This window comes from Tachypleus tridentatus, chromosome 12 (assembly GCF_004210375.1).
Source record: "Tachypleus tridentatus isolate NWPU-2018 chromosome 12, ASM421037v1, whole genome shotgun sequence".
In the NCBI taxonomy this organism is placed as follows: domain Eukaryota; kingdom Metazoa; phylum Arthropoda; class Merostomata; order Xiphosura; family Limulidae; genus Tachypleus; species Tachypleus tridentatus.
The window spans coordinates 32348551-32363134 of NC_134836.1; the positions used below are offsets into that span (position 1 = coordinate 32348551).

The window sequence follows — 14584 nt, forward strand, 5'->3', positions numbered from 1 at the left end:
AATTCTTTTCTCCCTATATATCCCTCAGAATATCCTATCTATGTGCCACACTAAATAATCTCCTATAACAATAATCTCCTTGAATTTTTCATTTCCATCCCTATCTATCCCTTTTATTATTCTTCCCTACTCAAGTTTATCATTTGCATATGATAAAGGCTGAAATATGTTGCTTGATAGAATAGGCTCATTACATATAAATCCATCACTTTTAACCATAATAAGATACTTTCTTATTTCCTGAAAGCCAATGTTGGATATGTATTCCCTGCACGTTAAAGCTTAACCTTCTCTTGTAAACCTGTTTCTATTTCCTTCAGTCTACACTGAACCTGCTTGTTATAATCAAATCTATCAGTACTAGCCCAATTAGAACTGTTTTTAAATACCTAAAAGCCATTATTAGCTTCTGTATCCTTCCCATGAAAAAGTTAGTTGTTTTATTTTTAAATCCTGCTGCCATTTGTTTTATGAAGATTGTAGTTTGTAATTTTCCCACAACAGTCAACAAGGCTTACTGTTCATTTGGCCCAGATCTGCTCTAGAATAAAAAAAATGAAAGTGGAGAATTATAGTAACAATTTTGAATAGCTTATGATATCAGAAAAGAAAAACACTAACACTGTGAAGGAACAGAATGAAAAACAGAGAAAGAAGAATGGGTCTCAGACTATGTCCTACCATGTAAGATATGTTGCAAAAACTGCCATTTTAGTGCTAATAAACAGTTGGTATATCAGTGGGCCTAGCATTTGTGGCAAATATCATGTAAGCTGCATATTTTTTCATGTTCCCTTTAATTTTTTAATATACTAAAAATCAAACATGAAAAATAGATTTCAGATCTATTAGCCCCACAAGGTTATGCACAAGAGCTGGAAATCTCCTATCTCAGTCACAAAAGAAAGTACTGCATCACTGCAATACTGTATATCACAAATAACTAAAATTATGTGATATAAGTTATAAATTATAGTAAAATTAAAATTATGGTGAAGGCAATATGACAATGGAGGTGGCATTATCATGGTAGAGATTGACCATTTGATACCTTTAGATTGGTAACTAAAATCTAAGATGATGAAACTTTGTAGAATGGACGGTAACTGCCCGTTGTGGAGACAGAAGTGTAGAGGACGACGTTTGAAAGTCTTGCTGTGTCTCCACAACAGGCAGTTACCGTCCATTCTACAAAGTTTCATCATGAATACTCTTGCCTAAACAATCTATCAAAGAACATTTACGGTATACTTGTCAACCATACAAATCTAAAAAAAAATGATCCATTTCCAAGTTTCTTCACATATAATGTTAGCATTCCTATTACCTGAAATTTACTCAAAACACATAAAAACCTTTTGTGGTAAGCTTTTTAATCAACAAAATCAAAAAGTTGTTTAACCAATTCAAAACCATTTGGGATTAATTTAAAAGCTGCACTCATCACTGAAAAGCTCATTGACGTAATTGCATACTGTTACCTATCATAAACAATTCAAATCTGACAAGATGTCACTTGGAGACAATGCTATAGATTACTATCATGACAAAAAAAAAAAAAGAGTCCCCTAAGTAATGTGATTAATAAAATTATCAAAAAAATCATTTGCAATATTTATATTGTTACTCTTTTGCAACTTTTTATGGTAAAGCTTTATAAATCATTAATCTACATAAATTAATCTAATGCTACATAAAATAGCTACACAAAAAATGTTAACAGAATCTTATTAAAATCATGCTTTATTTTGCATCAAAATATTATCTTATGATATAATTCAGAGCAGTTATTCAAATATTCATACATTATTTCTCCAAGTGTATGTAGGCCTTGGTTTAGCCATGGCATCACACTTCAATATGGCAGAACTTCCTCGGTCATAAGTATACTCCTCGTAGTAATTATAAAACTGAGGTGGATCTGGTAAGAAAAACACTATCATTTCATACTGTATTCCTTTTGATACTGAATTGTAAAGTCATCTATTATTTATCTTGGTGTGGATTACTTTATAGGATAAACAAAATACAACTAGAACAAACAAATATTTTTTATCAACATTATTAAATAGCACTAACATAAGATACTTATTCACAAAAGTTCTGGTGTACTGATCAAAATCCTTCATTATCCCCATTTACTTTTATAGTTACCCCAGTGATTCAATGTTTGAAGTAAAAGTTAGGACACCAAACTTCTGATTGTTTGTGAGTGGAGGTATAGGTACAGCTTTAAAATCTCGCCTCCAGGATCATGAGAGATAAAGACAAACACAAAATATGATGCTATCTCTTTGGCAATCTTCCAGATGTAAGCTTGTTTTAGCCCCACCCTCCTGGCACAAGGGCTATGTCATAGAAAAAAACCATACCCCTAAGACATCCAAGTTTTGCCTGTGAACTTCCATCCCACTAGCTAAAAAAAATATTGGATGGATTAGTTGAATGATACATACATACAAAAATACAAAGTGAATGAGTGTAGGATATAGTTGTCCACACGAGTGATCCAATGCAATTTTATTATTATGAACAGTATTTCTAACAGGTTTTTTTTTTAATAATTAGCAGTAAAACAAGAATAAAGGAAAAATATGTATACTTTTTGTTACAGAATGTTCAATAATAAAAAGGAAACTAAGTGTTCATAATACATCAAAGTTTAACAGAGGTTCATCATTTTCTTATTCTTGACATTTTTTGACCACAGATTATAATAAAACAAAAACTTAAAAATACATAAAAAACCAAGCAAAAGACATACAATGAACAGAGACATAGATGTTTCTGAAAACAGATTTTCCAGTATTCTCCTCAAGTCCAGTTGCATTATAAATCCCTTCATCTGAGATCTCAACCTTTGAGATAGTAAGACCAATTTCAGAAACCAGATGGCGGGTTGAGTTCCTGAGTGATGTATTGTTAAAGGTCCATTCAAGATTATTAGTTCCATTGATATGACAATGGATTGTAAAAGTTCTTCCTTTGACAATATATTGCTCACTTGGACAATAATATGAGGGTTCTGAAAAACAAATAAAAATAGTTGTATTAAACCCACATCTTGATAGAATATTAAGTTTTGTTTTTGAATGAAGTGGTGTTTTGAAACAGTTTTTCAAATATAATGATTAAAGACTACTAAGGGCTTTTTTGTTGTTTTTTTTTTATGAGAGTTTAAGTCATATACAGAATAGTATGAGATTTCTAATGGCCATGGTGGCCGTATAGTGCTGTGTCTTCTTTTGCAACCCACTTTTAGTTTAATTTCCTGCTATTAGCACGTGTAATTAATTATATATAATTATAAAAGTTCTGTCACCATTTCTGCTCATTTTGCTTATTTTTTTGCATTTTCTTTTATTTTTATATACAACTTAGCAGGTCGGATATAAAAAAAACACGGTATTAAAGTTCCGTTTATTCATACACGTTTTGAAAATGTGAGAAACTAATATGTAACACTCATAAATATCTAAATTTATCATTTCTTTTTATAGGTTTTTTTTCTTTTCAGGTTTTAACATAACTTCTATAACAGAATCCAGTGGTAAGGTATTGAGTTTTTGTTAAACACATAAATACCTCTATGGGATTTCTCACACTGTTTAAATAAAAGTTTTGGCAAATATTTCTGAGTTACATTTGAAAGATAATTTAATTTAATGTGAAAGGTCTCTGGTTCAATCCTGGGCACCCCCTGAATACTTCATGAATTTTAAATGATTAAAGAGAAAAGACGTTCCTTTCTCTTACTCCAGAGAGGTAAATTTGAAAACTCAAAGGAAAGTTGTTTTTTTTTCAAGGAAATAATCTACAACTTGTCAAGGAAAAAAGGTTTAAAACATTACATTGTAAACAATCATTCCTGATAGATAGACAGCCCTTTTCAGGGCTACCTGTATTCAAGTCTCTGAGTGATTTTTACAGCAAGATTGCTGAAGCATGTTGTTTCGATAAAAGAAGCCGAAGAGAACTGCTCCAGTAGTGACTAGTAACACTAGTCAACTCACCAAGCCAGTCCACCAGTCAAAATGAGCAAAACATTACTATACCAATTTATAAAAACGGTTATTACAAATAATTATTTATATACAATAGTTTTACAAAGTCACAAACAACATTCAGTCTTCTATCTGGTCTGGAACTGAACATTTTATTGACAGTCCAGGTTTACAACCAGCAAATTAATTCTGAGTTGATATTGTTACACTTTTTTAAGTTACCTAGCTGTCTTATCTTGGCTGCCCCCTGTCGTTTACAAGCTGACTTTTATCAACAAATACACTGCTGGCCAAAATCTTAAGGCCAATAAATTAAAAGAAAAAATATGCATTTTGCATTGTTAGACCCAACCACTTATTTGAATAGAGCTTTGAATGATGAAAATAAGAAAATAAAAAATAAGAATAAACAAACTTTTTTAGCAGTTAATAGGGAAAATGTGAACACTATGAAATTAGCCTAAATACTAGCTGGTCAAAAGTTTAAGATCATACCAAAAAGAAGTCCTAAACAGGGTAGGAAATGCCCAACAAGAGGTCTCAGTAGTCAGTTGCACGATCGTCATTGTGAATAACTTCAAACATTCACTTTGGTGTGGTCAATATAAGCATTTGCAGAAGGCTGCCTGGATTGTTATTCCAAGTGGTGAAGATGGCTTCACGAAGATCATGCACTGTTTGGAATTGACATCCATTTCTATAGACTTTCAATGGGATTCAGTTTGGGGGAACACGCTGGATGGTCCAAAAGAATCATGTTATTCGGCATGAAAAAGTCCTTTGTCCTGTAGGCATTGTCCTGCTGAAAGATCCAGTCATTTCCACACAAGCAAGGGCCTTCAGTCAATAAGGATGCTCTCTCCAACATGCCAATGTAGCCAGCTGCTGTTTGACACCTCTGTATAACCTGAAGCTCCATTGTTCCATGGAAGGAGTAAGCACCCCAAATAATGATGGAATCTCCTCCACTGTGTCGTGTAGAAAATGTCTCCAGTGGGATATCCTTATCGTGCCAGTAACGTTGGAAGCCATCTAGACCATCCAGGTTAAATGTTTTCTCATCAGAGAACAAAACCTTCCTCCACTTTTCTACGTCCCATGTTTGGTGCCTCTTAGCAAAATTTAACCAAGCTGTTTCGTGGTGTGGAAGGAGGTGTGGCCTTTAAAGAGGTTTATGGTTTTTAAAGCCTTTCTCTCGTAGATGCTGTCTTATTGTTCTTGAGCTGCATTCTGTGTCCATAAGGGCCTTAATCTGGTTCAACGATCGACTGGTGTCTTGCTCAATGCCAGTGAAAGTTTCTTGGGCCGACCACTTGAAATTCTCGTTCCATATTCCTCAGGGTCTTTTAAGAAATTTGCCACAGCAATTTTACTTCACCAAAGCTCACCAGTGATGGCACATTGAGAGAGACCTTGCTTTTGCAGCTCGACAATTCTGCCACATTCAAGCTCCGTCAACTTTTTAGCCTTTGCCATGTTTTGACCCAATGTAACACAGGAGATATAAGTGGGAGATGTTGACAACGCTAATGCTTGAACACAAATGACTAAATTTCGTTATGTGTTTACTGATTAACTCTTCATTTCAGTATGGTCTTAAACTTTTGAACAGCTAGTATTTAGGCTAATTTCATAGTGTTCACATTTTCTCTATTAAATGCAAAAAACGTTTTTATTTTTATTTTCCCTTTCCTGAACGTCTGAAGTTAATTCACTGAGATAGTGAAGGGTTTGTTACATTCTAAATCTACCTGACCAGATATCTATAGTTTCCAATAAATAAACGTTTATCACAATTATAGCTTCCGAGGTTTATAGTATACTGACTGTAGCAAACCAATAATATTCTGTATAACTGTCTCTAGGTGTGTCGATTTATAAACTTTAAGACGACATACTTGAAAGTTTGCCTGACATTTGATATTCAAATGATAAAAATAGAAACCCTATAATCCGAGTGCTTTCAAAAGGTGAACCTTTCATCTACAGGGCCAAATTTGATATTTGAATATACGGTAGTGCTCTCATAAAACGTACATTCTTACACTCAAGAATCTTCTACAAATCTTGAGAGCAGGCGAGGCTTTCGCAGTACATATTTAACTATAAGTTACTTTTCTAAATATACATTCAACTGAAACAAATACAGACATTTAAAAAAATATTAAATCCGTTATACCCTTAATCCACCAATCCTGATCCAAGCCAGCACCAGGAATTCTATCGCTACCTACTCACACACTACCAGACAATATTTATGTTCCAATTACTGGATTCATCATGGATGTGATCTTCAATGCAGATCATGACGTTACCCCAGAGAATTTACAGTAACATGCAACAAAGATCACCCTCAACTACTTTGGAACAGACACGTGTCAGCCATCTCTCACCAAAATAACGTTTACAGATGTCAAGTCAGTAACCATTGCTTTGGGTAAGTCGTTCCAAAGATCATCTTTCAGAATGGTTTATTTCTTTAATCTTAATATATAAGGTAGGTTATTCCAAATAAAAACGAAATGCTCCACTGTAGCCAACATTATAATTCTTAATGAGACTTTACTTAATGAAAATAGCACTTTCAATTTACCTAACTATAACATCACACATAAATCTAAATCTGTAGGAAAACAAGGATAAGATTTACTTTATAACAAAAATTTGAAAATAACTTTTCCACAATCTATACATCCTGTAATAGGAACACATACTATGCCACATCCATCTAACTGTATTAGCGATATACACCTCCCCAACATCGCTACTTGACACTTATCATATACAATCCGTTATAAACAAGTATCTTAACTTTGTAATCTTCACTTTAAACATATAGATTTTAACATGAACAGAAACAGCAGAATACTTCACAATAATTAGTACTACATTATTAATAACAACAGCACAACTCACACTAATTCCAAAGACATACAGGACATACTAGATCTTGCCAAAGTTTCTCAATCTCTAATCTCATACTACAACATCTTTCAAATTCTAGGTAATCTCAACATTGACCATGACCATATCTCCCTTAACATACACAATATCTGCCCTATCATTCAACCCACGAACAAAACTGTTTATCAGTCTCAATTAACTTTCATAGAACTAGATACAAAGACAAAAAGACTCACAACCTGATACAATGCATTTAGTAAGTCCGACATTGATAATCACACCTCCCTAATGACAGACATTATACTGATAGCCATCAGAGACACAGTCTCTGAACCTTAATTCCTGGAAACTTACTCCAGAAATGAATTACTCAATTCAGTTATGTTGTTCAAAAAGCAATGCTGGGTTTTTACATCAGCATTTTAGTCATTTTTATGAATAAGAAACCTGTCATTTTTACAACTTCATATATATACCATTGAAACACAAAATCTTTCTTCTGTTCATTAGTGGTTTTATTCTTTTCGAAATCTTTGCTTACTCTTACAATTAATGATTGAAAGAAAACGTTGCACACCATGTTTTTGCATGAATTCAAACATAGTCATGATGCATTGCAAACAGCTCACAATATCAATCAAGACTGGGGAAAGAAACCAATCAATCTATCTAGAATCCATTCAAACAGTTGGTTGGTTGGTTGATTTAGTGTTTTATGGCATAAAGCAGCTAGGCTATCTGTGCCAAACATCCAGTAAAAAGGTAAAAGTAAAGTAAATGTAATAAAATTCATAAAAGGAAATGAAGGTAAAACAAAACAGCTGTTAAAAACATAAATAGCATAAAACCAATATTGACATGTAGTCTACAATGTTAAAAGAGAAACTACAATAATAAAAGTTGTAAAGGACTTTCTGTAGCATAATGGTAATTATCATAACCCACCAGGAAGACTAACAGGTAAGTAAGTACAAGAACCACTGTCAGTCACCTGAAGTTGGCCTTTCCACTCCTAGTTCTGAGTTATGTGTCATTAGAGCCATTATCAAAAGGTAAAGTAACAAGGTTTAAAAGACATGTAGTGAAATTTGAATAAGAATTCACCAGGATGAATAACAGGTATTTCAAATGGATAGTTCAAACAGCAGTGTTAGTCATCTGAAGTTGACCTTACCAGTCCTGGTGTCGAGTTATTTAATGTTACAGCCATTTTCTAATTTCAAATCGAAATAGAGAGACTGTGATTCTTAAAAGGGAACCATATTAAAAAAGGTTTAATGTATGAATTAAAAACTTATATGACATTAAAAACATTAATGGCCTTTAAAAAACTAAAAACTTTATCAAAGTGGGCAGTGTCACCATCACCAATAACACTGTCTAATGTTACAGACAAACCTTGAGACCGAACATGCTTAAAATGGTGCCGTCGTTTCGATTCTCAACGACAGCAAGAAAGTAAAATGTGGCTTATTGTGATCTGAGTGTTATATAGATTACACATTGGTTCATAAGTTTCATTTCAGATAAAAGAAAATGATGAGTTAAAAACTGTGACAATGCGTAGTCTAGTTAGAACAACCACCTCCTTTCGATCCTTACAGAAGCAAGACGGCCAAAGACCAATATATGGTTTTATTCAGAAAAGCTTGTTTTTGAGTTGCTCACATCAAGTCGACCACCAGCTGGCATGGAGCCGAGCCTTGAATATAGGACCATAGTCCATGTATGGAATAGGCACAGCAGTGATAGTGTCAGAGCAGATAGATTTAGCTGCCATGTCAGCAAACATGTTACTGCGAATACTAACGTGACCTGGTATCCAGAAAAACTGGATAGAAGTAGATGTTGAACAGAAATGGGCCAGTCTGTTTTGAATATTGGCGAGAACAGGGTGTGAACCAACGTGAAGTGATTCCAAGGCCAGTAGAGAATTAAGCTAGTCAGTATAAATAGTACAGTTGGAGTACTGCTTAGCTTCTATGTGATCCAGGGCAAGAGAAATGGCATATAGTTCAGCAGTGAACACAGAAGCTGTAGAGGGGATTCTGCGCACAACCAAAGAACTGCAACAAACCATGGCAGAGCCCACAGATTCATCTGATTTGAAACCATCCATATAAATAGAAATGGAAAGATTGTTCGAAAGATGTAAATAAAAGACGGTACTTCCAATCGGGAGTATCTCTTTTTTCAGATGACTTAAAGAAAGGTCACATTTGGGGACTGTAATAAGCCATGGTGGGATGGGCTGACCAGTGGATACTGCAATATTATCCAAGGACAGACCCAATTCATCCAACTGCACCTGGATACAAAGGCCAAAAGGAGCAATGGCAGATCGTCTGTTCTGAAAAAGTATGGCCCAAGGAGAAAGGAAAGCACAACCCCAGATGGGATGCTTTGATAAGGAACAAAGTTTAGAAGCACATAGTAAAAACAGTTGCAAACGGCAAAGGTACAAAGAAGGTTCATGAAACTCTACGTATAAGCTCTGAACGGGGGATATGTGGAAAGCTCCAGTGCAGAGCCAAAGTCCATGATGATGAATGGGGTCCAGCATCTTTAAGGCCAAGGGTCTGGAAGAGCCATAGGCCAGTGATCCATAGTCGAGTTTTGATCAAATAAGAGCAAGATATATCTTTAGCATAGAACATCAAACCACTCCCCAGGTGGTGGTAGAGAAGAAACGGAGGATGTTCAGTGCTCTTGTACACTTGACCTGTAGCTGCTTAATGTGTGGTATAAAGGTCAGCTTATGGTCAAAGATAAGTCCCAAGAACTTGGTCTCACAGACCACAGGCACGACAACTTCACCGATACAGAGTTCAGGATCAGTGTCAATACCCCATTAGTGGCAAAAGTTCATGCAAACAGATAGAGAAAAATTAAGGCTGTTTCTGTGGTCCACAGTAAAGGATTGAGGGCAGTCTGTAGCTGCTGCTCAATATACCTCATGTTCAACGACTGGCATGAGATGTGAAAGTCATCAACATAAAGCCCGTTTGCAACAGTGATAGGAAGTTGTTCAGTGATGGCATTAATCTTTATACTGAAAAGTTTGACACTCAAATCACAGCCCTGAGGGACTCCAAGTTCCTGTAGAAAAGAATGGAGAAGTGTTGAACCATCACAAACTTGGAATCTCCGTCCATTAAAAAATTTTTAATAAAAATGAGTAAATGGCCACATAACCCATATGTATGGAGGTCTTGCAAAATGCCATACCTCCATGTTGTGTCACAAGCCTTCTCAATGTCAAAATATATTGATACAAGATGTTGTCATTTGAGAAAGGCATCTCTGATTGACGTTTCAAGTCGAATCATGTAGTTCATGGTGGAGTGCTGTTGTCAGAACCCACACTGGGTGGGCAAGAGGAGGTTGTTTGATTCGAGGAACCAAACAAGACGAGCAATAACCATCCTCTCTAAGGTCTTACAGAGACAGCTTGTCAAGGCAATTGGACGATAGTTTGAAGGAAACTTGGGATCCTACCCATGCTTAGAGAAAGGTAAGATAGTAGCCTGGCACCAGGCATCAGGAAAAATATTCTCCTGCCAGATCCAGTTAAAAACAATTAGAAGAATATCAAGACAAGCAGGAGATACATGTCTCTAATCATAGAGACAATCAGCTCAAAAAGAAAGAGGTGATTGCTCTGCCCGAGTCTTAATGGCCAAGAAAGTGAAGGAAGAAGCAGAAGTGCTAGATACCCAGCAAAAGCTTTCACCTAGAGTATTGGCAATGCTCTGGATATCAGCTACTTCCTGGCCATCAGAGAGTAAGATCGTGAGGGGGACAGAATTGTATTGCACACTGACCTCTCAAATCTTGTCCCATATTACTTTGGAACTGGTTGTAGAAGATATGTTAGTTGTGAACCTAATCAAAGATTCCTTCTGGCGTTGACGTCTTACCTATCGAGCATGTGCATGGGCCAGCTGGAAAGCAATGCAGTGTGAAAATGTGGGATACCTACAGAAAGTATCCCATGCCCGTTTTTGAGCTTTCCGTGCCATGTGGCAGGCAGGATTCCACCACGAACAAGGATATAGTGGAATAGGTGTCAAGGTTTTAGGAATACATTGAGCAGCTGCTTGTATAATACAGTCAGTAACTGCTGCCACACAGTCATCTATTGATGACTGACAGATAATGACAGGATCAAGTTCTGCAAGAATAGGGAAAGTGGCCCAGTCTGCCTGATCCAGCTTCCACTGGAGTGCATGGGTTGGGTGGCATCAACCATGCCCAGTCTCTCTCAAAATTATAGGAAAATAATTACTGCCTTGTGGATTATTGTCAACCCTCCATGAAAAATGGGAGAATAATGAAGGGAAGCAAACTGAGAGACCAATAGCAGTAATGGACTGACTAGGTGCACGAAAATAAGTAAAAGAACCAGTATTGAAAAGAGAAAGGTTTTGGTCAGAGAGCATATGTTCTACAGAGCAATCCCTCCTATCAATAACAGCACTTTTCCAGAGGGGATGGTGTCCATTAAAGTTCCCCAGAGTTAGAAAGAGAGATGGCAACTGTTCAATGAAAGCATCAAGGTCTGATTGATCATATATCTCTTCAGATGATAGGTAGAGAGAACAAACAGTGATGATATGACCCAAGGAAAAACAGATGGCTACGGCCTCCAAGGGTGTGTTGAGTGACAAAGATAGAGTGGACATATGCTGACCAACCAACAGTGCCACCCCTCCATCACACAGCCTGTCATTTCTGTAAAAAGAAAACTGCTGAAAGGTGACTGTATCGGCAGGTTTCAGAAATGTTTCCTGTAAGGAAAGACAAACCAGGATGGTAGGAAGCAATCAGCATTTTGATGTCATTCAGATTAGAACATAAACCTCCATTGTATAAAGGTGGTCATTTTGAATGACATATAGGTGAATTGACCGGAGAACCCTTCTGTTTATGACCATGTCTTTTTTCCTTACTGTCCTTAGTTGGAGGAGGTCTATCGGCCTCCATGGATCCTGCCCTGGGTCGATTGGGGAGGTCTTTGTTATTGGAAGGGGGTTCCAGTGACTGAGGACGCGAACAAATTATTGTTTTGCATCTTGGTGTGGGAGAAAAAGATGTATCAGAAAAAATGCCTGTACATGGAACCAAAGGATGTGGATCTTTATTGGAATGTATGGAAGGGACAGAGATGGGCATAGAAGTTGATTCATCAACTTTTTTAACCATGGAGGTCAAAAGGCTTTTCATTTGTTTTGAGAACGATTCTTTTAGAGGCACAGAGAGATCTGTCTGCACTCTCACTGTAGTTGTGGAATGAAGTGCAGCAGCATTTGTCTAAGATGAAGTGGTGGACAGCAATTTTTGAGCCTCAGGATAAGTAATGTTATGAATCATTTTCAAATGCTGAACCTCTTTTTCCTCCAACCATTTAGGGCAAGAACAAAATTAGGATGGGTGAGAACCATTGCAATTGACACAATGTGGGTCTACTTCATAACTAATAGACATTGTGGCCCTTGCCACCACAATGAGCACATGTCAGGGAACCACAACATGACACTCGAAACATTGGAGAGGGTTTGGAATATACGGCTGTACCCTGCAATTAAGATAACCTGCCTTGATGGTGGCAGGTGCACGTGGTGATGTGAATGTTAAAACAAGGATATTGGATCTGCAAAGTAACTCCATCTTTGCAAGTGGAGATGCACTTCACTGCAGAAACTCCTTGAGTGAAGAAACCAGCAAGAATCTCTGATTTGGGGATGTCCTTCAAATCACTCTCAACAATAACTCCTTGTGATGAATTCAAAGTAGCATGAGGTGTAGCCTCAATAGGTATATTCCCAATTGCCTTTGAATTTAAGAGGAGTTCACTGTGTTGAGATGTGGATGTTTCCACCAATATGTCTCCAGATCAAAGCTTCTTTACTTACTTTGGAGAGTCAGCATGTCCCTCCAGTCCCGTCTGAATAAAAAAGGGGGACATTTGCCCTTAAGGTCGTATCTAAAAATTGCCTCGAAGAAGAATTACCACGTATGTTTTATGTTTTCATCATTAAACTATTTGCAACCCTTGAGCAAACCACATGGGATTCCAGCTTTAATATCACGAAAGTTCATCGCTGACTAATCAAGTTATTCCTTAGAAGTTTCTTGAAATAACTTATTCTCTCGCTGTGTGGTGCAAGACTAAAATGTGTGTGTGTGGTGTGAGACTAGAATGTGTGTGTGTGTGTGTGTGTGTGTGTGTGTGTGTGTGTGTGTGTGTGTGTGTGTAATAATAATAAATTAAAATATTTATGAAAATGTCTCACCTTCTTTTGTTATTCTAATTGGCCTCAGCCCATTCAATTAAGAAAACAAGCAATGATAAAAAAAAAAATATATATATGTCTTTGAACATTAATGTGGTTGTAAATAGATTTTTTTACTTTGCATTATTTATACATTTTTAGTATTTGGATTTGCGGAAGTCAGAATGTCGAAAGTACCACTTGAAAAAAGGTCAAACTCGGAACATACGTCAGAAAGTCAGAGCAACTTATCGTACATGTTTTATCATGTGCAATAAAGTAATTCTCCTATTCAAATATTTCTAGTACATCCAACAAAAACTATCTATCAAGAAAACACTATATGTGAGCTCAAACAGGAACAAACTTCAAAACAATATGTAAAACCTCCTTATCAGGAGGAAGAAGTCAAGTTTGCATCTACCCCTCCCAGATCCATATACATTTAAATCCCGACAAACCAGAAACAAAAGCATCGTGTAAGAGCCAATTTGGCTTTCCCTATTTCTTTTTGACATAGCTAAGTTGAACTGGATTATATGATTATAAAAAACACTTTATTTTGCTTGATTTCAGAATGATATCTTTTGTGGTCTTTCTTTAACTTACTCATGTTCCTATGCCAATAAATCAGATGTACACTTTGCTTTAGTTTAATTAACAAATTCTCATTCACTATCAGCTATGTGCAGAGAGATCACACATAGCCCACTGTATGACTCTGTGAACAAACATCGGATACTACATTGCCAGACGTAATGACATGGGCTGGAATGACTCCAAGATTATTCAACTTTTAATGTACTACAACTTCTGCATAAAGATGTTCTGATTTCAAATCTAACAATTTTAAAGAACACTGTATCTTTTCTCTAAAGTATTTACTTCTAATCTCTGGATATTCTTATTTTTAATATACTTACATTTTTGCATTCTAATCCTTAAAGGATTTATTTTCTAACCTAATTTTTATATTATAATTGACAAAAATATTACTTTTCACATCCTCTGTGTGTTTTTATTTTTATCTAATAAACACCAGATGAAGTGTTTTGATTCTGTGTATGTTGTTTTTAATACCATGTAAAAATTTATATAAAATAATGAAAAACAGCACATAATAAACCTTAAGAACATGAAAAGTTTTAAATAGAAGATATTTAAATGAAACCAACATGCAAAAACAACTACAATTTTCAAATCAAATACTGCATCAAATAACCAGTGAAATGATATTATATTAAAGTACTCTATGGACAAGTTTTACAAAAATAGGCAGTTTTTATATTAGCTATCAAACAGATATAATAAAATGTGTATTCTTAGTTTATGCAATCAATATATTGAACAATTAATGTAATAAACACGAGTCTAATGAATATGTACTTGTTTGTAGTATAA

General features: G+C 35.7%; 1 protein-coding gene across 6 annotated transcripts in view; it reads right to left on the bottom strand.

Annotated features, from left to right (window-relative positions):
• The window catches only part of LOC143235514 (contactin-4-like), a 55884-nt gene that overhangs the window by 21852 nt on the left and 19448 nt on the right, over positions 1 to 14584 (bottom strand). For 5 of the 6 annotated variants that reach the window (XM_076473732.1, XM_076473736.1, XM_076473733.1 and 2 more), the window contains 2 exons: positions 2765 to 3025; positions 1806 to 1921 (listed from right to left, as the gene is read on the bottom strand). In XM_076473732.1, coding sequence (XP_076329847.1) covers positions 1806 to 1921; positions 2765 to 3025 — 377 coding nt within the window. Of the gene's footprint in view, positions 1 to 1805; positions 1922 to 2079; positions 2199 to 2764; positions 3026 to 14584 lie in introns of those variants that run through there. The other variant, XM_076473737.1, reaches the window with a different exon arrangement.